General features: G+C 41.2%; 1 protein-coding gene across 6 annotated transcripts in view; it reads left to right on the top strand.

Annotated features, from left to right (window-relative positions):
- baiap2a (BAR/IMD domain containing adaptor protein 2a) overlaps positions 1-24,194 on the top strand; it is a 51,363-nt gene that overhangs the window by 10,351 nt on the left and 16,818 nt on the right. For all 6 annotated transcript variants that reach the window (XM_047570927.1, XM_047570929.1, XM_047570924.1 and 3 more), the window contains exons 2-6: positions 1,527-1,602; positions 8,533-8,619; positions 19,880-19,941; positions 21,402-21,473; positions 23,820-23,957. In XM_047570927.1, coding sequence (XP_047426883.1) covers positions 1,527-1,602; positions 8,533-8,619; positions 19,880-19,941; positions 21,402-21,473; positions 23,820-23,957 — 435 coding nt within the window. The remainder of the gene's footprint in view (positions 1-1,526; positions 1,603-8,532; positions 8,620-19,879; positions 19,942-21,401; positions 21,474-23,819; positions 23,958-24,194) is intronic.

Below are 24,194 nucleotides of genomic sequence, written 5' to 3'. Positions count from 1 at the left end.
TCTAGGTCTTCAACATGATTTACTGCTTCTGCCCTAGAAAAAATATCATCTGAGATTGTTAAAATGCTAATGAGTTTGTTGTTCTGTATTATAAGACTTGCATCATTTGCATTCATGCTTGTGGTAATAGAGAAGACTTATGTGCATAAACAGTAATGTTTTACCTGGAATTTTTGAAACTGACTAAGCGACAAAGTTTGACTGCATATAAAAAAAATGGAAGAAAAAAATGCTGTTTCTATTAATTAAATTATCCACAAACAGCATCACATTATAATGTCTAATCATAATGCAGTTAGAGGAAACTATTTTTGTGCATCAAAATAACACCTGCCACAATGTCCCTTCATTTCTTTCTTTCTTTTTTTTTTTTAATATTTATCGACAAAACATTCGATTAGAAAGTGTTGACTCTAGCAATATGGTTGAATCATCACAATGAAAATACTGTTGTATCTATGGAAGTGATCCTGTTTTGTGTTTTAATGTGAATGCTTGTATAGATCAGAACCGCTCTAATTAAACCCAGTTTACTGGTCAAACTGCGTCTTTTACGTTCAAAAGTGATTTATTGCCGTTTTTGTCAATATGCTGAAACTTTCAAAGAGAGGTGAACTCATATAATTCCTGTTGTTAATTAGAGTAGCAGTAGTCTATGTCCAGCTCATTAGTATCCCTATTGTAGGTGGGCTGTGATTCACTAAAGTCTCTGGAACAGCGGTATCTACAGCCAGTCCTACACAGCTCTTGGTATAAGCTCTTGGTATAAACAAAAGACAGATGGCAAGATGAAGAAAAATGCAAAAATGCCGAAGTTCTACTCAGGATAAAGGGCATGTGATTTTTAGGATGAGCTGGTAGGGTTGTTTCAGGCTGACATCAGTGGCACCTTGCCGTATTATTTTGCCACATTGGGGAAACAGTCTAGAAATAGATTAAATATGCGTTCTCTTGCAGTATTGATGGTAAGGACTGCTGCTGCAGCAGTGTTATGGTTGTCTCTCTGTCCCCTGGCTATTCCTGACTATCCGACTGAGGGCCAGCTAATTGGAGGAAGCCCTGGAGGAGCACTGGAGGAGGAGGAGGGAGGAAGGAAGGAAGGAAGGAGAGGTAGAAGAGAAGCCAAGGAAACTATGGTGTTGAGAACTGTCAGGCATCTTGCATTCTTGGTATTTAGACTAACTCAGCTCAGTGAGCAGTTCAATTCTATAGGTCTTCAGTAACATAATTTATTGCATCTGCTCTCGCAAAAGTATCATCTCAGTATGTTACAATGCTAAGTTTGTTGTCCTGTATTATAAGACAGTTGCATCATGCAAAGGTGCACTAAGGCCAAAACATGATCACATTACCAGAACATCTTTTAGGTTGCAATGATCTGACTGGTTCCCATTTGTAACTCTATATAAGTCAGAGTTGGTGTACCTGGAGGAGGTGTAAATATGTCTAAAGGGAAACGGAGCCAAAAAGTCAAAGAGAATGAATAGAACATGGTTACATCCTCACTGTTTCATTATCTCTTTCAGACCATCATGGAGCAGTTCAACCCCTGCTTACGGAACTTTGTTGCCATGGGGAAGAACTATGAGAAGGCCCTCGCCAGTAAGTCTTTTTTCCTAATTTTGTTCTCTTTTCTTGTTTTGCTTCACATTTAGATGCTCACCTAGCTTTCTTTTTGTCTTCATGAGAAAGAGCAATATTTATCCTCATGTCAAATGGGCAGGCCTTACCTTGTGGTGCACAGCTTGCCCTCATTCTAGTCCAGGGGTCTTCAACATTTTTCAGGCCAAGGACCCCAAAACCGATGGAGAGATTAAATAGGGACCCCCTACCTATTATATGTGTTCTATGTTAAACTGTGACAAAGCAATCCGTTTCGGCCTCAGTAGTTAGCTGATGGGAGCAAGCTGTACTGTTAGCTTCTCTTCTGCTAATATTGCAGCATGCCTCTGGGATTTGGGGACTAAATAGGCTCTTGGTCAGTGAGTAATATGCTATCTTGTTATTGGCTCAACAGTGATAAGGGTGGGGCCTACTGTGTACAGGAGGCTTCGATTGATAGGTCTAGTGTGGTGCTCTATTGAGACAGCTCCTGTATTACTGAATGACTGAAGTGTTGACTTAAAGATACCGTCGTTTGCCTCCATTTATCCCTTTACTGAAATACGTTGGATTCATGTTAATGTGTATTTAAAAATGGAAAAAACAAAACAAAAAAAAATACGTAAACGTATCTAACCAACCAAATATTTTGCGACCCCACTGCAGAGGTACCTCTGCAGACCCTCTAGGGGTCGTGGACCCCTGTTGAATGCCTGTGTTCTTGCCCAGACCTGGGCATTTTACGGCCCGTGGGGCACATACGGCCCTTTGGGCATCCCTGTCTGGCCCGCGGTATGTCAGTCATAAGCATTCGAATGCGTTATATTCAAAACTACAGATCCGTTGTGTTTTATTTTCCTCTTCCATACCAAAACTCAGAAATTTAAATAAATATTTACAGAATATTCTTATATTTCTGATTACCAGTAGCAGCTTACCAACATATATAATTGACTGTTTTTTACAATGGGAGAAAATTAATATTGAGCAGAATTAAGCTCAGATTTTTCATGTGGCCCCCTGTAGAAAATAATTGCCCAGCCCTGTTCTAGCCTATACTTCTTTTCTGACACATAAAAACACAGTTATGTACCTTAACCCCAGATTTTGTCTGTCTTTTTTTTTTTGTTAACTTTTCAAGTTTTTCTGTCACCCCTTTCTTTGATTCACATATTATAGACCTGATCCCACCTTCATCTTTAGCTAGCATACTGTAGGTTAGGGTTGGGGTTAGTGGACAACTTAACAGGCTACGGCTATACTTACAGTATATGTGGTTATGTTATTGTGACCAACATTCTATACTGCATAGTTGGATGTGGAAGCAACACAAGAAGTCCATAAATGTAAAGAAATGTCTGGCATATACCAATTAAAGACAGATTTTGACACTCATCCATGCAAAACACCAGTTGCTGTGGGTGAATGAGACGTCCTACCCCATGATGGCTCTCGTGCAGAGCACTAATGTGTAACTGGATTAGCATGTTTAAAACAGAGAGAATCCGGATCATATAGGCAGGATCACAGATACAGAATGAAAGGAAAATGAGGGACACCGGATGCTTCTGCACACATGTCAGCTGTTGTCATCCCGCTGAGGTGGACTGTGGACAAAGATAAATCTCTTGTGGAGTGCTCAAGGATGTTGCAGAGGTTGTAAGCTTTAGTGATAGCATTGCATCAGCAAGACAGACACTGACATTTATTATTGCACACTTATTGCATCTGTTTGACGTTAGCCATGCGTAAAACATAATGAGACAGAGTGCACACCGGGCAGAGCCAGTGAGACACTGCTGCCTCACTGCTTTGGGGCGGGGTTGTAAGGCCGCTGTAAAGATAACCATCACTTTAAAGGGTCTGGTCATGGAAAATTCTTGAAAAGGGGAATTAGGCTATAAAATGGCTGCGCTCCCTTCTTCTGTGACAGTAAAACAAGAAGGGTGGACTGATAATTCTTATGACTCCCTTGAAAGTTGACATGTGCTATTTTTAGGTTGCACCGTAAGAGGGAGGGCCCAAATAGTGGTTTTCCCAGAGTATAAAACACCAATGGTAAATCCCACTGAGGTGCCAAAGAGCACATTGTAAGTTCACGTAGGTCTGGGCGGTATTCCAGTTCATGCTGAATACCGGCATTTTTTTCAGTTATGATATGAATTTTAAATATACCGGCTTACTGGTGTATTTGATTACATAGCATTCAGAAAGCTGCCCTGGGAGGCACTGTTTCAGACTGGACCATTTTCAATGTAGAGGTGCAACTGGTCACTGTGGTGAAGATGGAAAGGTCCAAAAAAGGTAAAAAAAAAATTAAAAAAAGCAACTAAAGGAAAGGGTTATTTGTGTTTTTTTATTTTTAGGGTGACCAGACTTCCCCAATTTCTGGAGACAGCCCCCGTTCTGTCCCCTGGACAGCTGTCCCCAAAAGTGTCCCCAGTTTTAGCTTTATGAATGAGAAATCTCAGAGCTGTCCCCTTATTTCCACATCAGCAGACAGTGTTACCATGCAAACTTGTATTACTACTATGATTGTGGATTATTCTACAATATATTTATTTTTTGAAAAATGCGTCTGAAAGAGTGGCTGCATGTTGCCAGTAGCTCCGCGAAGAATAACCTTTTTAGGTTATTCATAGCGTGTTAATGGCTGTCCCTTGAGCTGCCCAGAGTGAAGCATGAGCTGCCCGGAGTGAGGCCTGAGATTCCTGCTAAACTTCAGAAGAAGTGCTTTGGATGCCAGGCTGGAGTTGGCGGTGGTGGAGTGGAGAAGGAGTTTCGGGTCAGCGGTGCCGTCTGTACTCACGGGTAGCGCGAGGTCTTTGGCAGTGGGATCGATGGACTTTGTGCACTTGATGGGACCCAGAGGGAGTGTGTCGTGAGATGAGCTTTGGAGACCTGGTTCATAGGACCACAGTACGTCTGTGCCCAACTTCGGGACTCTATGAGTAGACACGCTCCATTTGAATTTACATCCCTCCCTCAGCCGATAAGGAAACACCATTGACGAGAAACACGATTACGACACGATCCACACCACTGTTGCTATGCAACTGACCAAACATCCACATCATCTTGGACACGTTTTGCCAACTAATTTTGTATATTTTTATAATGCTAATTCTTTACATTTTTTGATTACACTTCTCATTTTATTTTATCTTTCTTGTGGTGTGTGTGTGTGTTTACTTTTATTTACAACGAAGCTATGGTGACAAAGTAATTTCCCTTGTGGATCATTAAAGTCTGTCCAAGTCTTTAGTTAATCTATTGCATTAATTCCTCTCTGAAACAGTAGAAAATGTTGTGAATATGTGGTTATGCATGGAAAAAAAAAAAACAGAAATACCATGAAACCGTCAGAATTTTAAAAATACCCTGATATACATTTTTGGTCATACCACCCAGACCTAAGTTCACTCCTTTCCAAAACAATTTACTAAGAAGTACAAAAAACAGATCTCTATGACAGTATGGGATTACAGTAGAATGGATGATAATGGTAGACGGGGATAGTCTACTTAACCCCTGCACATCACGTCTGTTGCACAATTGTGTACAAGGCTCCTGGCTGCTTCTAGACAACGTTCAGAGTGTATACTGCCCTGGCAGTCGATATATATTCTTTTACCATCGTGTTGTCTATCCTCACTACAAGCAGTCTGACATGCATACAGCTTTCAGCACTCAAGAGAGTTTTCTTGCACAGACTAGCATTTTTCACCTCCACCAGACGATCCATTTACCATAGCCCAGAGGAAAGCAAAATGAAAAGAGCTGGCTCTGGTTGTTTGCTGAAAATGCATAGCATCCAGCCTCATGTATTCAGACCCTGGTCTTCAGACTATGATAAGAAAATCTCATCTCATCTTCCATACCACTTAATCCTCACTAGGGTCGTGGGGGTTGCTGGAGCCTATCCCAGCTGGCATCAGGTGAGAGGCGGCGTACACCCTGTACAGGTCGCCAGCCTATCGCAGGGCTAACACAGATATAAAAAAAAACATTCGCACTCACACTCACACCTAGGGTCAATTTAGAGTCACCAATTAGCCTAATGAGCATGTCTTTGAAGGTGGGAGGAAACCGGAGTACCCGGAGAGAACCCACACAGACATGGGGAGAACATGCAAACTCCACCTAGAAAGGCCTAAGCTGGACTCAACCTGAACCTGGTTGGGAGGCATCAGTGCTAACCACGAGCCGCTGTTCCACCCATGACAAGAAAATATATGACAAATTGATTTGATTTCTCCTGACATTGTGTGGCAGTATGAGGATAAAAGCAGAGTGACTGAGAAGACCCAGCTCTTTTGACCTGCTGAGGTCCATGGGCCCAAAGGGGTGAGCCTCCTTACCCTTTACACTTATTCACATAAGGAGTAGTGGTTCAAACAGCCCACCCGAAAGATATGGGACCATCTAGCAGCTGTTTAGCTGGTGCTTGGCATCCAGCTCTGCTTCTGGTGACAAATTCCCTCTCATAGTCCAGGTGCTGCTGTTTCACTCTTTGACACTCTTTGAAGCCTCTGGCTGTTGGTTAACCTCCTCCATGATCACATGAGCACACAACTGGCAGTTGGTCCATGAAGTTTGTGTTAGCCTGACCTGAACAGCGCAGACACCAGCATTATACGGTAGCATGCATGGAGGTCCAATGGGAAGTTGTATCCAGCCCTGTGATCAACTTCTACACTGCTGGACTATGTCATTCTCCATTTTCTTCTCTTGACTGACTCCATCTTGACTGCTTGTTGCTGACGAAAAAATGAGAGCAGATCTCCGGTCACACATACAGTTGTTATTTACTGTGGGTGTGTCTTTAAGAGTGGTGTGTGCAGGCCACGGAACAAAATCTTCAGAAGTGGTCATGAATGAATGGCTCATAGCAGCAGCTCATTGAGGGCATAGCTATTCGAAATAGAATTTATCCTGGCCTTGGTGTAGGTAGGAGACAGATTGCTGGGGGCTCACTGAGCCACTAAAGACCCACTTTTCAGAATTGGCTCAACCCAAGGGACTGTAAGCTGCTGTGAGTTATTTATTTATTTATTTTTGGGAGTCAGAGTAGCCAAAACGTAGATTGATGAGCGTCATCTGAATGGGTTTTCCTTCACAGCAGTCAGTCTCTAAATTAAACAGTGCTTGGTAAGTGTAAAATCAGCAAATGCTGAGTTAATCTAGCTGCCTTCTCAACACGTTCTGGAACTTGTTTTGCAAGTTCCCCAACAAGTCCCTCCTTTCCTGAAGTAAAGGATGAGCGGTGAACTCTGAAATAAACCCCTCCCCTACCAGTTGTCTGCCTTGCAGTCGTAGATGCATGGTAATCCTCTCAGGCTGTCTCTGTGAACCCACACCACATATTTCATTAGACAGTACTATGTGCATAGATCCAGCTTAACTACTCAACCAGCTTTAAACTGCACAAAGCGCACTAACTCACATGCTACTGCTGCAGCATCAGCAAGAAAAGTGTCCATTGCACACATTCACACACTCTTTCCACATCAAGGCAAGCAGTAGATCTGTTAGGCACAATGGCGTGAACTCAGCTATGATACTCTGAAGGCTTTCAGTTCACAGGTGCTCAAAAGTGGAAGAAGGAAACACACAAAGTTGAGTCAGCTGTAATTGGGATTAGCATTAGCATATATCTCAGTCTTGAAGCAGAGCTCAGAGGCTTCCAGCCCGGGAGACGTCCTCTTTCGCATAGTGGCTGCATCTGTCTGCTAGAATTAGCTTGTCCCTGCCAGCCTATTGTTGTAAATGTGTCTCTCACCTGGCAGCTGTCTGCAGACACAAGGCCCATCTGTCACCTGGGCTGCTGCTGAATTCACCCCCAAAAGCACTGGCCATTATTCACTGAAGATGGGTTGATTGGTGGAGGACTGTATGGCAGTCAGGCAGAACTTGCTGGAAGTGGACATAGCCGTGTTGAGACCTTTGTTAGCTAGAACAGCAGCAGTTGGAACAATAGGAGCTGAGTTGGATATTTGTCTCTGCAAAAAGACAGATATGGCTGCTGATTAGGAATGACCTCATTGATTCTTTTAGTGATTGCTGAAAATCTAGACTAAGAGGCAAGCTTTGTGGGTCTACACAAGTAGGTGTATGTCTACAAACCTACACAGGCATATGTGTACTGTATTTTGCTGTAGTGACCCTACACAAAGACCCTAGTCTTTGAACTAGTCTGTGTGTAGCTTTGTGTAGCAATGAATAAACAAATAATTGTGAACAGTAAGGCACTTGGAGTACACATTTCATCCATACTTGTACGCAATTCCTTTTGGGAACACTATCTTGAGCAGTGTGAGCCATGCCAACTCCAATACCTAAAATCCATGGACATTCACTTTTACCAAGAACAGATTGAATCCTTGTCTATGCTAGGTGTTTGATCCTAAATCCTGCCATCCATCAACACTCTGCTTAAGTCTATCACACTACACTTCATCCCTGCTATGTCTGATGTTGAGATTTTGAAGAAGAGCAATGAATGGGATGGAAGCAGGAGAAGACCATTGGCGGTTAACAGCATGCCATTGCTATTTCTTTGGTGGCACCACAGTGCTTTCTCAGGCCTTAAATTGGACAAAAATAGACTCATGCAATAAAAAATGTTCCTTGTTTTTCTTAAAACACAACCACAAAATTGATTCAGAAACTTTAATATAAATCCTAATGCTCCCACACACATGATGGTTAAAATACAATACTTTACATTTTGTACTGGGTTGGCTTTCTCTCTTACAGATGGTCAGAAATAACTTCCTCTTTGCAATTATGCATGCACAAGATAAATAGCAAAGCTGAACTGTATGCCTTTTTTTTTTTTTTTTTTTTTTTTTTTAAAGATGGTATTTTGCTCCCCTGTATCCTTCACTTAATAATGACATTCTTCTTTTTTGTGCTCTTTACTTCTAGGTGTGACATTTGCTGCCAAAGGCTACTTTGATGCTCTGGTTAGAATGGGTGAACTGGCCAGTGAAAGTCAAGGATCCAAAGATTTGGGTAAGTAACTGAAAAAGGAATTTTCTTTCCTCTTTGTTGTTGTCCTGGCTGGCATTGGCCTGCAACAGGAGCATGATGTTGTTGTACACTTACACACAAATCACCCAACATTAGCTTTCTGTGGCTTGATACAGTGTGTTGTTAGGCTGTTCCCTGGAGGAAATGCAGTACATTTTTCAATTTATGGGCCTGCTTTTATTAAACGAACATCAGCACTATAGGCATAGTTAATTACATTATAAAGTGCACAGTGAGTTGGAGACATGTATTTACAGCAGCATGGGTGATGGTAACATGTTTTCATCTAATGTCAAGATTAGATTTTTGAAAATCATTTTTATAGCGGGAGTCATGATGTGTGTGTATCATGTCTGTTGGGTGTGTCAGGATGTGTGTGCTCTGGTTACAAACACAGAGGTCAATTGGAGAAATGACACCTTTCCTCTGGTAGTGAATAGTTTCCTAGGTGATAAGTGCTTCTGTGTGTCTGTATTTGCTGTCGCCAGCTCATGGGAAATCAGCTGCTGTTTGAAGAGATTCCCTTTCCACTGATTGTGTTTTCGACAGCTTGATCTGCGTAGAAGTAGCTGTTGATTTGACGGGCCTTTGTTCCCAGTTTGGGTTTCCTCCAGCCCAACCAAAAGGGACTGAGATGAAAGTGTTCTCAGGATATTTTATTCAGCAACCGACCCCTCTGCCTATCTTCTTATCCCTTTCTCTCTTTATCCTTGCAGCTTGAAGTCTCTGTGAGGTTTTCTATTGATTTGAGATGGTACAGCATTAGATACATGTTGAACCCACCTACAATAGTATGCTCTTAAACACCAGACACCCTCAGCTGAACAGGTTCCAAAGAGCACAATAAATATACTGATCAGGCATAACATTATGAACACCTTCCTAATATTGTGTAGGTCTCCCTTGTGTCTCCAAAACAGTTGTGACAGTTGTGGACATGGGCCTTCAGAGGGTGGTGTGTGGTGTCTGGTAACAGAGTGTTGTTAGTGGGGTCCTTTGGGTCCTGTGGGTTGAGGGGAGGGGCCTCTGTGGATCATCTCACAGATACTTGATCAGTTTGGGATCTAATGAATTTGGAGGTCAGGTCAACACCTTGGGCTGTTCTTCATGTTTTTTTTTTAGTTGTTCCTTAACTGTTTCTCTCTCTCTCTCTGTGTGCATGTGTCATCTGCTGGGGATATCTGCTGCCATCAAGCAGTGTCTTTGCTATGGGGTGGGGGTGCCTGGTTTGGTCCAAGTGGGTGGTACATATCTATGTAACCTCTTTATGAATGTCAGGTCCAAAAGTTTCCCAGCAGAACATTGAATTGTCACAAGATGGTCAATGTCATCCCTATGTTTCTTCTCCTTTAGCCCCCATTAGAGGGCTGCATTGGGATTGGGTTCTAACTCAAATCTCGCAGGAGCGGGCAGTAAACTTTGCAAGGAGTGGGAGCGGGCGGCTAAAAAAACACTGCGGGATCGGGATGTAGCCTAGCGACAGGATATCAACAAGTGTCGAAAGGAAGCTCAAAGAAGGTATTTACAGCACTAAGACAAAGCAAGGCAAGTCTGACATTTGGAGAAACTTCTCAGTTGTCGGTGACAAAGATGGAAACGAATTGGACTTTGTTAGTTGTAACGAATGTCCAAAAATACTAGTCTACACAAATCCGGCACCTCTGGGTTGAGGCGACACACCTGCTCTGTTCTCCAGGAAAACGAAACAAACAACCCCATGAATCTCTTTATTAATAGCCTATAAAATTACGTGTTTTCTCCTGCGGGGCGACAGAAGACAAAAAATTAATGCATTTCTATTATTGTGCGGGCATAAATATTCAAAGTTTTGCGGGTGCGGGCGGTAATGGTCAGAAAGTCAGCGGGAGCAGGCGGGAGCGAGATGAAGAAAAGAGTCCCGTGCAGGGCTCTACTCTGCATCTTATTTAATTTTATTTTTACACCTTTTTTTTCACCATCTGTGATCAATCAATATCTCTTGTGAATGAATAAAGTATAAGTCTAATCACAAACCTACACTGTAACTCTAATGGTAAGGATTTCAGTTATTTAAAACTTATTCAAATTAACATTACTAAATGTCTTTTAAGTTTTCCTTGGGCTTCATGCATATTGTATTGTGTGTGGAAGTATACTGGCATTTTCGGTTGATTTGTCAAAAGTAAGTGTGAGAGAACTGAAGATGAATTTTATTGTCCGATATTTGAAAAGACCTGGTCAGATGATCTACTCAGTCTTTATAGCAGTTTGTTTTGGCCGAGTTTCCTTAAACAACACTAAATCATTCAGCAGAATGAAAATGGAAAAATTAATGTTGTGATCTTGCTAAAGATATCACTTCCTGTTTTTCCACTGCCTGTCTCCACTACAATGGATCAGCTACACCCAACATTTCCTTACTTTGGTTCCCAAGGGATTGGTATTTTATTTTCCAGCTACCTACATGTGACTCTTTGACGTATAACTGTGGTCAGTCCCTTTACCCTCAGCTCTGGTCTGGGGTAATATCAGCAGGGGTAATACCAAACATCTGAGGTTATAATAGACGCTACTTCCGTGAGTTTGGATCAGTCATAAGACTGATGACTTGGCATACTGTCATTGATAAACACATTGCTCAGGCTTGCGCATGAATTCCTGCTCTTGGTGCACTACTTTCATGCCTGTTAATTCCACAGAGTCTCAGTAAGAGACGAGCTGCAAATGGTCCCACCTACACACCTAAGAGTCGCCAGCTGCTCTCCATCTCCTTCTCTCCTCCCTTTTTCCCATCTTGTCTTAGACACACACACACAGACACACACTCACATGCACATGCTAGTAAATAATGAGATTACCTTGTGAAATAATTTCTACTGGTCCTGTTTTCATTATCAACATATCAACACATGCTATAGCCTGGTCTCATTTTTAATTCATTCCTTTGCAACACTGTGTGAACCCACATGAATTCACCCTTGTGTGTGTGGTATGTGCGCGCATGTGTGTCCACTCACACACCAGTGTGGATTTCCTGTAGATGAACCGTGTGTCTGCATAGTGTGTATAAGGGCTCTTTAATCTACTTGCATATTGTGTATATCTCTGCCTAAAGAGACAGACTCACTCTTTCTTTAACCAGCCCCACTACTCCCACTCACTCCCTCCCACATATCCTCCTCTGGTAAGGCTAATCATCGCCTGTCACTTTACCACCCCCACACACACACACACACACTTGAACACACACACACCTGCTCTCCCTCCCTCGTTCCTCCCTTGTTCCTCCCTCACCACCTCCACCCCCCCTTGTTCCTCCCTTTTTCCTCCCTTGTTCCTCTCTTATTCTCTCATTCTCTTTTCCTCCTCTGTTTCTCCCGTCTTTTCTCTATCCTTTTATTCCTTTTGTTTAGATGGAGTGAGCATTTATTACCTCAGTGACATTTGTGGTTCCCAGCTCTTCTAGTAAAGTAGACAGTGTTTGTGTGGCTGGAGATTTGTATGGTACTCCCAACCAGCAAGCTCTTCTCCATTGTGTTTATATTCATTTGAAGCAAGAGGCTTGTTATTAACAACCAGGCCTGTAGCCATGGCAATTTACATCCGCCTGAAATGCCCAGTGTTTTGATGTTCCCCTGTTTTCAAGAAACTTCTGATATGTGTTTATAGTTTGAATGAACTATAATTCTCCTCTTGTTTCTTTAAAAATATATAGCCAAACCAAACTAAAATCAATGATATGTTATTATTAGTAGTATTAAATCAGTGATCTAAAACCACACGTACTATTCTGTTCTCTACATGTATGGCATATTGTGTGTATTTTTCCCTTTTTTTCTTCCTGAATAACCCAGAATTAAAGAGAACTTCATCACTGGATGCTCAAATTGCATCAACTCCATGCATCTCTCCCTGGAACCACAAAAGACATTTTTTCTACATTTGCAGTAGTACTCCTCACACCTGTAAACAGACTTTGAAGTGTAAAATGTCTTTCACTTTCATGTGAATTCATTTGTGATACCACTGCACATGTTACTGTACTGAAGCTGCATATTACAAAATCAGCATTTCTGCTTTTATTAACCCATTCTCCATCAGTGAGTCCAAACTCTTTCCTCACACCTCGAATGGTTTGTTTTCATGATTATCAGTTGAGCTCACCTTGCTAGTTAGTTCAGTTTAGCAAGTCCAGCTGGCCCAAAAAGGCATTATGGCAGAATGAATGATTTATATTACATTTTACAAACGCAGAGCACCAAGAGGATATATGCTCAAAAAGAGAAAACGTATTGTTTATTTTGAGGAAAAAAAAAAAATCAGTGAACCACATAAAAGAGACAGGACTCAGGGCATCGGCCTGTTTCCAACTCAACAATTTGTTCTTCTTGTTCGTGTCCTCGGGTAGAGTTGAAAGCTGCTCTGTGCTTCCCTGGATGTGTTCCACTACTGTCCAACAGTTTTTCTCTTTTTTTTTTTCTTTTTTTTTTAAATAAGTTGTAAGGTTTAGTATGAAAGTGAGACTATAATTCTTCGTGCTAACCTAGTTCAAGAACACATATTCTACTCTACTTGCTCACACAGGCTTAAAGTTTAATCTCCCCAGCCAGACAAAATCAAATATCTTTTTCCCCTTATTATCTTCTGTAACCTTGCTAATTGCCACGTTTTAATAACATGTCGAGTATGATTCAGCACAAGGATGTGTCTTTTGGGAAATTACATACCTTAGGAAAAGAGGAGGCAAACACACACATCCGTATTCCTTCTGAAAAGTTGTAATTGGCATTTGTACTGTATGCATTTGACCACCCACAAAGCATATACTTACTGTATACACAAAGCCCCCACATCCTCCCTGTCTCTCAGCCTTTAGACTGCCCTACCTCTCTCCTCCCCAGCACCTGTCCCTGTTTAAATGAGAGCAGAAGCGCTCTTTTCTTAGCTCTGTGCCACCATCCCAGGGGTCCCTGCCTTCTCCTGCTCTATTTCTGAGGCACGCACTGCATGATGGGATGCCAAGGGCCCCTACAGTCTCCATCTACACACATTCACGCTGCCCTTCATTTGTTCATGGCAGCAGAAGACTAAACGCTGACAGACAACCATCACTGCGTGTATTGTACTCAATTGTATTAGCAGAAGTTTACAAATCTAGCATTCCATGAAGACCAGTCTGATCTAAGTTCTGTGTTCAGTGTATAAAATACAACTAATCCATTCAACCTTTGAATGTATTGAATGCTCACTGCTAGAAAGTCCACCTTGAGTTATTAAGTATCGTAGAACTTCTCAATTTTATTGCACAGTTTTTCACTTGTTTGAAAGTGTCGTAAACCTTCTTTACAAATCTTTTAAATACACATGCTGTATACATTTAAGATGAATGTGTTTCACAGAATGAGCTGAGAGTCATGTATCAGCCTTTCAGTACCAGCGGAGGCGACAGAAGGTTGTTCGCCGCTGCAGACAACTCCCGTTTATACTTGCCAGAGTAATTGATGCATTCCTTCTGCATTGGTTATGCTGCCTGGCAACAATAAAACACAGCAGAGTTGATGTTACCGACTGTGGAGGAAGGAATTGTGGTCAAACCGGTATGTCCACTTTTAGGAAGATTTGTTTATATCAGTTTATGCAAATCCATATTTTCTAGATGTTGTCTGTCGTGACACAAAAAATAATGTCTTGGATGGAAAAGAGGGACGTCTGATAATTGACATTGGGAATTAGGCAAATACACAGATCAGCCATAACATTAAAACCACTGACGTAAAAAACATTGACTGTCAGATGCAATGCAGTGTTCTGCTGGGAAACTTTTGGACCTGGCATTAATGTGGATGTTACATAGACACATACCACTCACCTAGACCAGACCAGGCACCCCCACCCCATAGCTCCTTGGTGACAGCAGCCACAAACACACACAAAAATGGTATAAGAACAACTCGAAAAACATGAAAAACAGCACAAGGTGTTGACCTGACCTCCAATTCACTAGATCCCAAACTGATCAAGTAACTATTGGATGATCCACAGAGGTCCCTCCCCTCAACCCATAGGACCCAGAGGCCCACACTAATAACACTCTGTTACCAGACACCACAGGACACCCTCAGAAGGCCCATGTCCGTTCTCTGATATTAGGCACAATATCAGGGAGGTGGTCATAATGTTATGCCTGATCAGTGTATGTCTCTTTGGCATGTGTCCATAGCCCTTGTATGGGCTGCCTGTGTACACCAAAACTCAAACACATCTCAAGTGTTATGGTAGTAGCAGAAATGTTTTTAATTCCTGAACTTTCAGTATCCTTTTACCTTCTCTGAGATCAGCTACAGCAGAGGTTTTTCAGGCCAAGGACCCAAAACAGATGGAGAGATAAAGTAGTGACCCCTACCTACTATATGTGTTCTATATTAAATTCGGCCTATTCGTGCTATTTATACATATACTATATATTAAATTTATTATTATCATTTTGAATTACATATTAGCCTATTCAAACAATACACAGGTTCAATAGTTTTTTTATTTCAAATACTGTATGTGCAGCAGGGTGCAGTAGGCCATGCAACTATGGTGAACATAAACATACCTGACATAAACTTACCTACCTGTGTGTGCGTGTGTGTGTGTAATAGACAAAGAAATTTGCTGAATGAGTGCTGACTGAAAGATAACGTCTTCTGCCTCCATTTAAAAAAAATAAATAAAAATCTCTCTGTCTCTGTCTCTGTCTCTCTCTCTCCTGTATCTATCTATATCTATATATTTATATATAATCAACCAAAGATTTTGGGACCCCTTGCAGTACCTCTAGGGGATCCGTGGACCCCCTGCTGACGACCTATGAGCTCCCGTATTAATAATATATGCCTCACAGTTAGCAGAGCTAAAATGTGATAGAGACAACAGCCTCTTTTCTATTACATTGATGTATTCTTTAGGGATTTTCCCCATCACTACACTTTTTCCCTCCCCACCAGTTACGCTCTCTGTTTGGCGAATTTGCCCTAGAACATTTTTTGCTTCGCCTTCATGTTGAGCGTTCTTCTCTCTTAACTTCAGACTCCGATTCCATTGAAGCTTTGTCGCAAACAAGAGAGAACAAGACACTCTCACCCTACTCTCTCAGTGCTGCATTAATTAAAGGAGGTGTCCTGCCTTATGTCTTGTGTGTTTTTTTTTTAGCAGGTTTCTGGTATTAAACATTTATTTTGCAATGAGCACTCACACAATCGGAGGACGCACTGTGAAGGATATACAGGGTGTCTTGTAGTGTTGTTAGCAGGGGTCCTATGGGCTGAGGGGAGGGGCTTCTGTCAGGTCAACCTTGTGCAATACATAACTGATACATAACATAACATACAAGTACAAATAAAAGTGCTGTAGTGCTGCAGCACTGCAATGTAATACAAGCCTTCAAGAAATACATAAAAAGGAGCAGACAAAATGAGTACATCTTCAGAAACGGGACCGCCCTGGTTAGAATTTATTTGATTTGATAATAAATAATAAGAAGCGACTACACTGATGCAGCAGTTCCCTATGAACATCATGTATGGACAATTTATCAGTCACCACTTGACCCACTCTAAGTGTGACAGTGTGTTTATTCCCAAAAATGTCGCTCTCTTGCACTCTGTTGTCGCTCTTTCTTCATATTTTGTTGGAGACGTTGAGACAGTAGATCTTTCCTCCCTGCTTTTTGTCTGTATCACAGATGTGTAAAGAGTTGCAAATCTGCGTGTCTGTTTGAGGGCACACACACATGCAAAGCTGAGAGTCGTCAGTGGACAGGATTAGTTTTGGCTGGGTTATGTAGAGGTGCAGTGTTCACTCGGCTTGTTATGTCATGAATGCCACAGTTAAATTTATAGTCCATTTAAGTTTAGACTGGTAGTGAGGTCTTCATGCTTTCTCCTGTTATCAACTGTATGTTACTTTTGTCAAATATATTTTGCTGTTTTTCAAATGTATTGTGTTGTTGATGATGGTAGAAAAGGGGATTAAAAAGGTGCCAGGAATTTGGCTCACTGTTAACAGATGGTTTGAAAAAGCTGCATCTGCATAGCTTCTTAGACCTTCTTAGATTTAATGTTAGGATTACTTAGAACTGCACTCTGCCCCACTTTTCTTTGCCAGTCATACATGTCCCATGTCAAGCCTTCATTGTGGCCTAAATGCGAGACGCCATTGCTTGGGGAAGTTATATTAGACCAGTAGGCTGAACAGCTGTGATGGCTGAGCTTCCAATTTTAGCAACGTGTCACATATATCAGTAGTTTACTCCTGCGAGAGCCTAGACAAATAAACAAATTGGGAAAAAGACTTTAGTTCATAATCCAATTTACAGGCCTAGCAAATGTTGGAGTTACTTCCTTGTGTTTTCAGAGCGTGTGCTCTCACATGTGTACAGAAACGTACACACTTACACTGCCACCCATAGTCTCAGCTATTATCTGCGTCTCGCACATTATCCCGCTGCCCCATTATACTTGCCCACTTGTTTGTTTCCCTTGTGACTTGGCATGCCAAGAAGCCAGATATTAACACACTGTGCCCACTGACACACTTGTGTATACTGTACACACTCCCCAGGTGGGACGCACACCACCCTGCTCTTCAGGGAAGTGTATATGCTGATGTAATGATAGCAGATAGTACGGGTGGAGATCTTTTGAACAGTATTTTGTAACACAATGTTTTGCAGGCACTGCTCCTCATCTTGCAGATTCTCCCATGGCAACGACCCTAGCATTATCCTGCTTCCATGACAACCCATAGTGAATCTGGTTTGACCTTCAGCAGTGATTCAGTGTCTCTCCATCCACCTCCATTCTCTCTCTCCATCTCCATCTCTCATGTTCCCTCTGTTCAACTCTGAAACAGGCCAATTTTTTTAATTTATTATTATTATTATTATTATTATTATTTCAGCTCCGTTGCTCACTTTCTGTTATTGTGCTTTTCCTCCACCTCTGTGGGTGTATCATGGCTGCTGTTACACAGGCAGTCAATACAGCTACACGAGCTGATGTCATACCGAAGGGGACGGTTTGTTCGCATGCACACATATCCTGTGACCATGCTTCCTCCTCTGACTCAGTTGTTTAAGCTAACGAGCATGTGGCTGCTTGTTGCAGAGCTGCAGGTGCAGACCAACCTGAGCTCACCACACAACAAAGAGACTACTGTTTTCTCCCAGCTGGGGATCCAGACGGCATTTAGGTGGACTGGGAAATATTGATACAATAATTACAAGCCTTCATCGTTTATTTACTGCTGTGTGGTAGTAGTAATAGTGTACACAGGCATGCGTGAGAGGGAGCATGTTTCTCTGTGTGTGAGTTTTCCACAGATACGATCAACCTGTCATGTCACTTTCTTGGTATGCATACATCCTTGTCAGGCTGGTAGTTCTAAGGCCAGGCTTCACTTGCTGTGTCATGTCAGCCAGATATTTTCCTCACGTTTTCCTCATTATGCCTCTTTATCAGTTCTTGATTGAGTCATCTAATGTTAACTGTCCCTGAAGGTTCCAGTCTAATTTCCATTTGCTGCTGTTGTGTGATATGATATTGAAGTTGCTATGGTAACCATCTGCATCACCAAAGTGCAATGTATTCCTTTTTATTTTTTTCCTCATTCTTTGGTCTCAGCACATTGTGCAGTAATGAAACCGCGGATGACACGATAAGATAACTCATAGAAATGAAATTTATTGTTTATCTTTCTGACTTCTTGAAACTCCCCCGTCCTAACGTCAGTGTACGTGTCATGCGACAAGCCTGTCCTCTTGTGTCTGCAGTATGATGATGGACGTTCATTAGTTAATTGATCAAGCTAGTTGAAGCTGCCGACAGAATGGCAGGGTTTATAAGCTGGAAGGGCTGTGATCAGGGATGAGTATCTGTAAGCTGCTTAGTAAGCCTGCTGGGAACTGACGGTATGCTTTGCACTGCTCCTCTGCTCTTATGAGGCACAGAATCAGCAGGCAGGTGGCAGCACGGACAGAAGACCTGGCCTTCTTGGGCGTAAGGAGTTGAGCCCATCAGAACGTGTTGGGGCAGTGTTACTTAACAAGTAATGAATGCAAGTTAGATTTAGGTTGATTTTGCTACACACACGTTTCTGACGTAAAATAGGCCAGTTGTGAAGTGTATTTTTATTTTTTTGTTGTTCTTATTCCTATGTTTTGTTCTTATTCTTACTCTTGTTCTTATCCAAGGAGTTGTAGTCTGCTTTGTCACAGTTGCTTCGGTTTTGTCCGTTTACTTTGTTATCTGATCAAGACCACTCCAAAGCCCGCTGGTGAAGAACGTAAGAATTCCCTCACAAAGCGTTGACTGAGAGGTACTTTTGTTGGTCAGTTTTCAAAAGGGAGTCTGAAATGGGGGGTGAACATTTGTGCATGCAGTGTTTCTTTTTTTTTAAACGATTTTAAACGACATTTTACAGTCCTTTTACCTTTCAGTCTTCACCTTTGCCAAAATTTTAATAACAAAATATATAATGACATCATTTGCACCAGAGGCACATATTGAACAATGCACCTCTACTCCTTAATGTCTATGAACATACTATATGTAGTATCTAAAGGGGCTTTGGACCTTCTGGTCAGTGAAATGTGTGTGTCTCATTATTCTGTGCATACTGTCTTATCACCAGGTCTCTCTTTGTATATGTGTCCTTTGCTCAATGTAGCTCTTTGTGTTCCTTTTCTTGACAATGCACTGCATATTCAGAAGAGGCAGCTTGTAGGTATATGAAAACTGAACATTCAGCTGCATGACTCCTTATCTTTCTCTTTTGGTTTCTTGCTTTGTTTTTCTTTGATTTGTGGAGACTTACCCTTTTAGTGGTTGTTTGTTTCCCTACAAATCACATTTCCTGATTTTTAGATTAATCAAGGAAATAAGGACAATAGCTTGATCTCCACAAGGCAACAGTATTTACATGCTTGAGGAATCCGAATTTAATTCCAGCAGTTTTATTTTTGTTATTATACACTTGTCATTTTTCTTTTACTTGATCTTGTTCCTTCATCATGTTCCTCATTGTCCCAGTTGCAAGCCACTTGTCCCATATGCTTGTGTGTCTCGTGTTACTGCATGAGCTTTGCACGTCACAGTTTCTCTCTGTTGCTTTTCTTGTTTCTTCCCTCAGTTTCCTACCACTTTCCACAGTTTCCTGCTTGTGATGTAGCATATTGTTCATTTGTTTTCTCCGTGTCTCCCCGTTTGTCCTTGTACAGGGGATGTGCTGTTCCAGATGGCGGAGGTCCACAGACAGATCCAAGTGCAGCTCGAGGAGATGGTTAGTATTATGAGCTCAAAGGATTTTCATTTTGTGCATAGCACTACCTCAGTGTATTGAAAAATAAAAGTGGTAAGTTATTGCAACAATAAAGCATTTTAGTTTTGCTGCGTGACTGCTTCTCTTGACACAAACTGGTCCCTGAGCTCTTGAGATGGGATGATAACGATTAAATACACATGGACTCATATTGAACAGACATTATCCTGCATAAATCCTAACATAGAAGGTGGATGGGTGTGTCAGCTGAGTTAATGGAACAGTGTGACATTCTGGGTAGTGTTTGTATTTGCTGGATTGTCCAAAGTTGGTGTTCATTTGTGCTGTGCAGCTCACTTGGCACCCATTCCTACCCGAAAAGAATAGGTTAATATATTTTGACAACTCCTTCTTGATTCTTTGAGCCCTCATGCAACTGTTACTGTCCCACTATACAGACCTTAGACCACAGTGCCATGCATCTCATAGAGGAAAAATGTCAATTAGGAGAATGTACTATGTTGCTCAGGTCAAGATGTGATATTTCCATTGGTCCAGTTCATTCCTGCACTTATAATATCAATGAATCACTGATATTTAAACAGAATAGTAACCAAGCAGTTTCTTTATGTCAAAATCGCCTAAAGAAATGTCATTCAGTCTTAGGATTTACTTGATTGAACAAAATATCATCTTATTTTCTTAACTAAGATGAAAATAAATGTCAAATATAGTATGTTAATTTTAGTTTTTTTTTTTATTTAGTCAATGGGAATGGATACACCCATCAGCCACAACATTAAAACCACTTACAGGAGAAGTACATCACATTGACCATCTTGTGGCAATACGATGTTCTGCTGGGAAACTTTTGTACCTGGCATTTGTGTAGATGTTATTTAGACATCTATCACCCACCTAGACCAGACCAGACAGCCCCACCCCATAGCAATGACACATCCCCAGCAGGATGCAGCCTGAAACAGGCGCACACACACACACACAAAAAAGGTTTGGATCAACTCAACAAACATGAAGAACAGCACAAGTTGTTGACCTGGTCTCCAAATTCACAAAATCCCAAACTGATCAAGTATTTGTGAGATAATCCACAGAGGCCACTCTCCTCAACCCATAGGACCCAAAGACCCCCACTAACAACACTGTGTTACCAGACACCACAGGACACCTTTAGAAGACCCATGACCATTCTCTGATGAGTCACAACTTAATGTTATGCCTGTTCACTGTATATAGCATTTACATTTCATGCAGATTTTACACACACACACACACACACACACACACACACACACACACACACACATATATATATACACTATAAAAACAGTTCACAGGCCAGGGTTTTGCTAGTAAAATATTAATTTAGTAAATATATGGGAAAAGGAGGACTTATTACATATTAATAAACATAGGAGGCTTTCCCACATTTTATTGTTTTTGTGTGTTTTTTTCCATAGTTGAAATCCTTTCACAATGAGCTGCTCTCTGAGCTCGAGAAGAAGGTGGAGTTGGACGCCCGTTACTTGACTGTGAGTATTTGTATCTGACACCCAAATCCAGAGCACAAGCTTGTATCTGCATTCTGTATTTTAGCTTATTCCGTCAGTTAAGGCTTCATTTCAACGCAGCGATAACAGAGAAAGAGAAGGAGCTGTTAGAGGGCATGTTTGTGAAATGAAATGTTTTGAAATAACATTTCATGTCTACTCATCCATCAAGGATAGACTTGATTTTAATAGACCCCTTCCTGGAGTGAGTCTGTATGTGTGTGTGTTAGCGCTTTGGAGCTGGTCTACATGCGATATCTTTAGAATGAGTGGGCTGCAGCCTGAGTGTAGAGCAGTACTGCTGTACGTTGTTTTGGGGGATGGGATAATCTTCCATTATTGTATTATATAGTTGGAAGGGCCACATTATGTGCTGCTTCAGTCACAACTGCTCGTTCACACAAGCTTTATCTAATTTTGCTTTTAATGTCTAATAGAAAAATAAGTTGCTGTGATTTAACAAGGTGGCTAAACAGTGAAATTAAGTGTTGCCACATCGAGCACAAACAAAAAACATATTAGTATTTGGATCTTAATGTTATCATGGTCTCCATGCACATCACTCACATGTGTGTTTTCTGTCTAAAAGGATATGAAAAAGATCAAAAACAATCATTGTTTTCACACACACACACACACACACACACACACATATATATAGATATATATACATATATATTGTCTTTGTCTTATTTTTGTCAGATCTTCTGCAGCAATAAGAATAATCGTTTCACACTTGTGAATCAATCATCTAAAAGTTTAGTTCAAAAAGACTCAAAGGAACACAAGCTGTTTATTTCTTTTAGTCAGTCGGAAATGTCCCCAGTGGTGCATATCTCTTTTCCTGCCTCACTACAAATGAAGAGCAGTATTTCTGGCAAAGCAGCCTTTAGAGACAAGGGTCCCATTCTTCTAGTGCACCAAAGTTCAGTTGATAGTTGCCTGCCTTGTGTTTGTGATTAAAACGGGAGGGGAGTTGCACAGTTAATGTCCCATCGCGCTAATCAGATTTAAGCACACCAAGGGTCTTATCTGTCTGTAGTGGTGGCTAAGGGATATAAGTAAACAGTAAAAGTAGATTCTTGACCTTTATTTTGTATTATTTGCCTCCTAATTTGCCTATTTGTCTGATATGACCCCACACTACGAGCTGATTCTTCACAACAGCCAGTTGTGTCCTTTCTGAACATTAGTATGATGTTCTGGGGATTTTCCACCAGTGAGTTTCAGTTTCTTGGAGCTCTATTGCACATGTTAATATCAGAGCATCCCATGATACTATACAGCTTTACTGTACACTACAAGGGATTGAAAGGTTACAAGGACAACCCCTGTGAACTTTGAAAATATTGAAATGTAAAATTATTGACATTCTTTAAGGTTGCTCTCGGGCAAATCGTGTAGTTTAGACCTTTCCAGACCAGCTCAAACCACCAGAATTAACACCATCTCTCTCTGCTATGAAATCCACACACAGTATGTGTCATACACTCGCCTCCCAGTGACAACAGCTGCTTCGTTTCTGCTCCTTTTCAGAAATACCTACAGGATGTCTACCTACTGTCTATTCTCAGTGTCTTACAGTATGCAAATGTGGGTGTTGAACCCTCATGCTCAAGCTCTCTTTTTCCAATTTTGCCTTGCACAGAAACCGCACGAGCTTTGTCACACCAGGCATGGTTGCTATGGCAACAGAGCTCATAGAGCTAGGAAACAAAGTTGTTTTTCTCAATAAATAGATAATCAAACAAATTAATGAATCAAGAAGAAAATGAACTCTTGCAGTAAGATTATGATGTCGTTCATTTATTCTTTAATAAAAAAATATTAAAACATTTTTTTTTAGTTTGTTTATCTGTTGCTCTTATGTGTTTACGTTGTGAGCCATCACAGATTTCTGCTGTTAGAGTAAAATGTTTCAAGAGACAATCACAGCTTTGTTGTTGCCACATCAGATCTAGAGGACAAACAGAACGCAGACATGAAGCATGTAAAGGACCACTCTATTTATTTTTTTAATTAAAAAAATGTATTGATTTAAAATAAAAAAAAAGATTTCGCATATCACTTCCGCATGCTGCCTCAGTGCCACATAACAATAACATTTCCTTATATAATACTGATTCTCCTGCCGTAGTCACATGAGTGGAATGCTGTATATGACCTTCTTCTTGTGCTTCTTCTAAAAACATTTGGGAAAGGCTTGCCATTACTGCTGCTCACTTGCATCATGTACGTCTCAAACTTTTTCAGATGGCCCTTTGAATCTGTAGTTCTCTCAGGACGTCTATAATTGTGTTTTTGTGTGCTGCTTCTTGCCCCACATAGGCTGCCCTGAAGAAATACCAGGTGGAACACAAGAGCAAAGGGGAGAGTCTGGAGAAGTGCCAGGCTGAGCTAAAGAAGCTGCGCAGGAAGAGCCAGGGCAGCAAGAACCCCTCCAAGTATGGCGAGAAGGAGATGCAGGTGGGCCCCTACCTGGGTTTTTTCAGTATAATACGAGCTTAGTTCTCATTTAGACAGCTGTTAAATAGCCTGAATTACAATCAGGCCCATGTACAGTGCATTTGGGCAGTTTTTGTTATTTTAGCTGTTTACCAAATTATGCTAAAGTTACATTTAGACAATGAAATTGAGCCGTAAGTGCAGAGTCTCTGCTTTCATTTAAGGGTATTCTCATCCAAATTGGAGCAAGTGCGTAGA

Source organism: Mugil cephalus, chromosome 20, assembly GCF_022458985.1.
Source record: "Mugil cephalus isolate CIBA_MC_2020 chromosome 20, CIBA_Mcephalus_1.1, whole genome shotgun sequence".
In the NCBI taxonomy this organism is placed as follows: domain Eukaryota; kingdom Metazoa; phylum Chordata; class Actinopteri; order Mugiliformes; family Mugilidae; genus Mugil; species Mugil cephalus.
The sequence above is the reverse complement of the archived record's forward strand: the minus strand, read 5'-3'. Positions and strand labels throughout refer to the sequence as shown.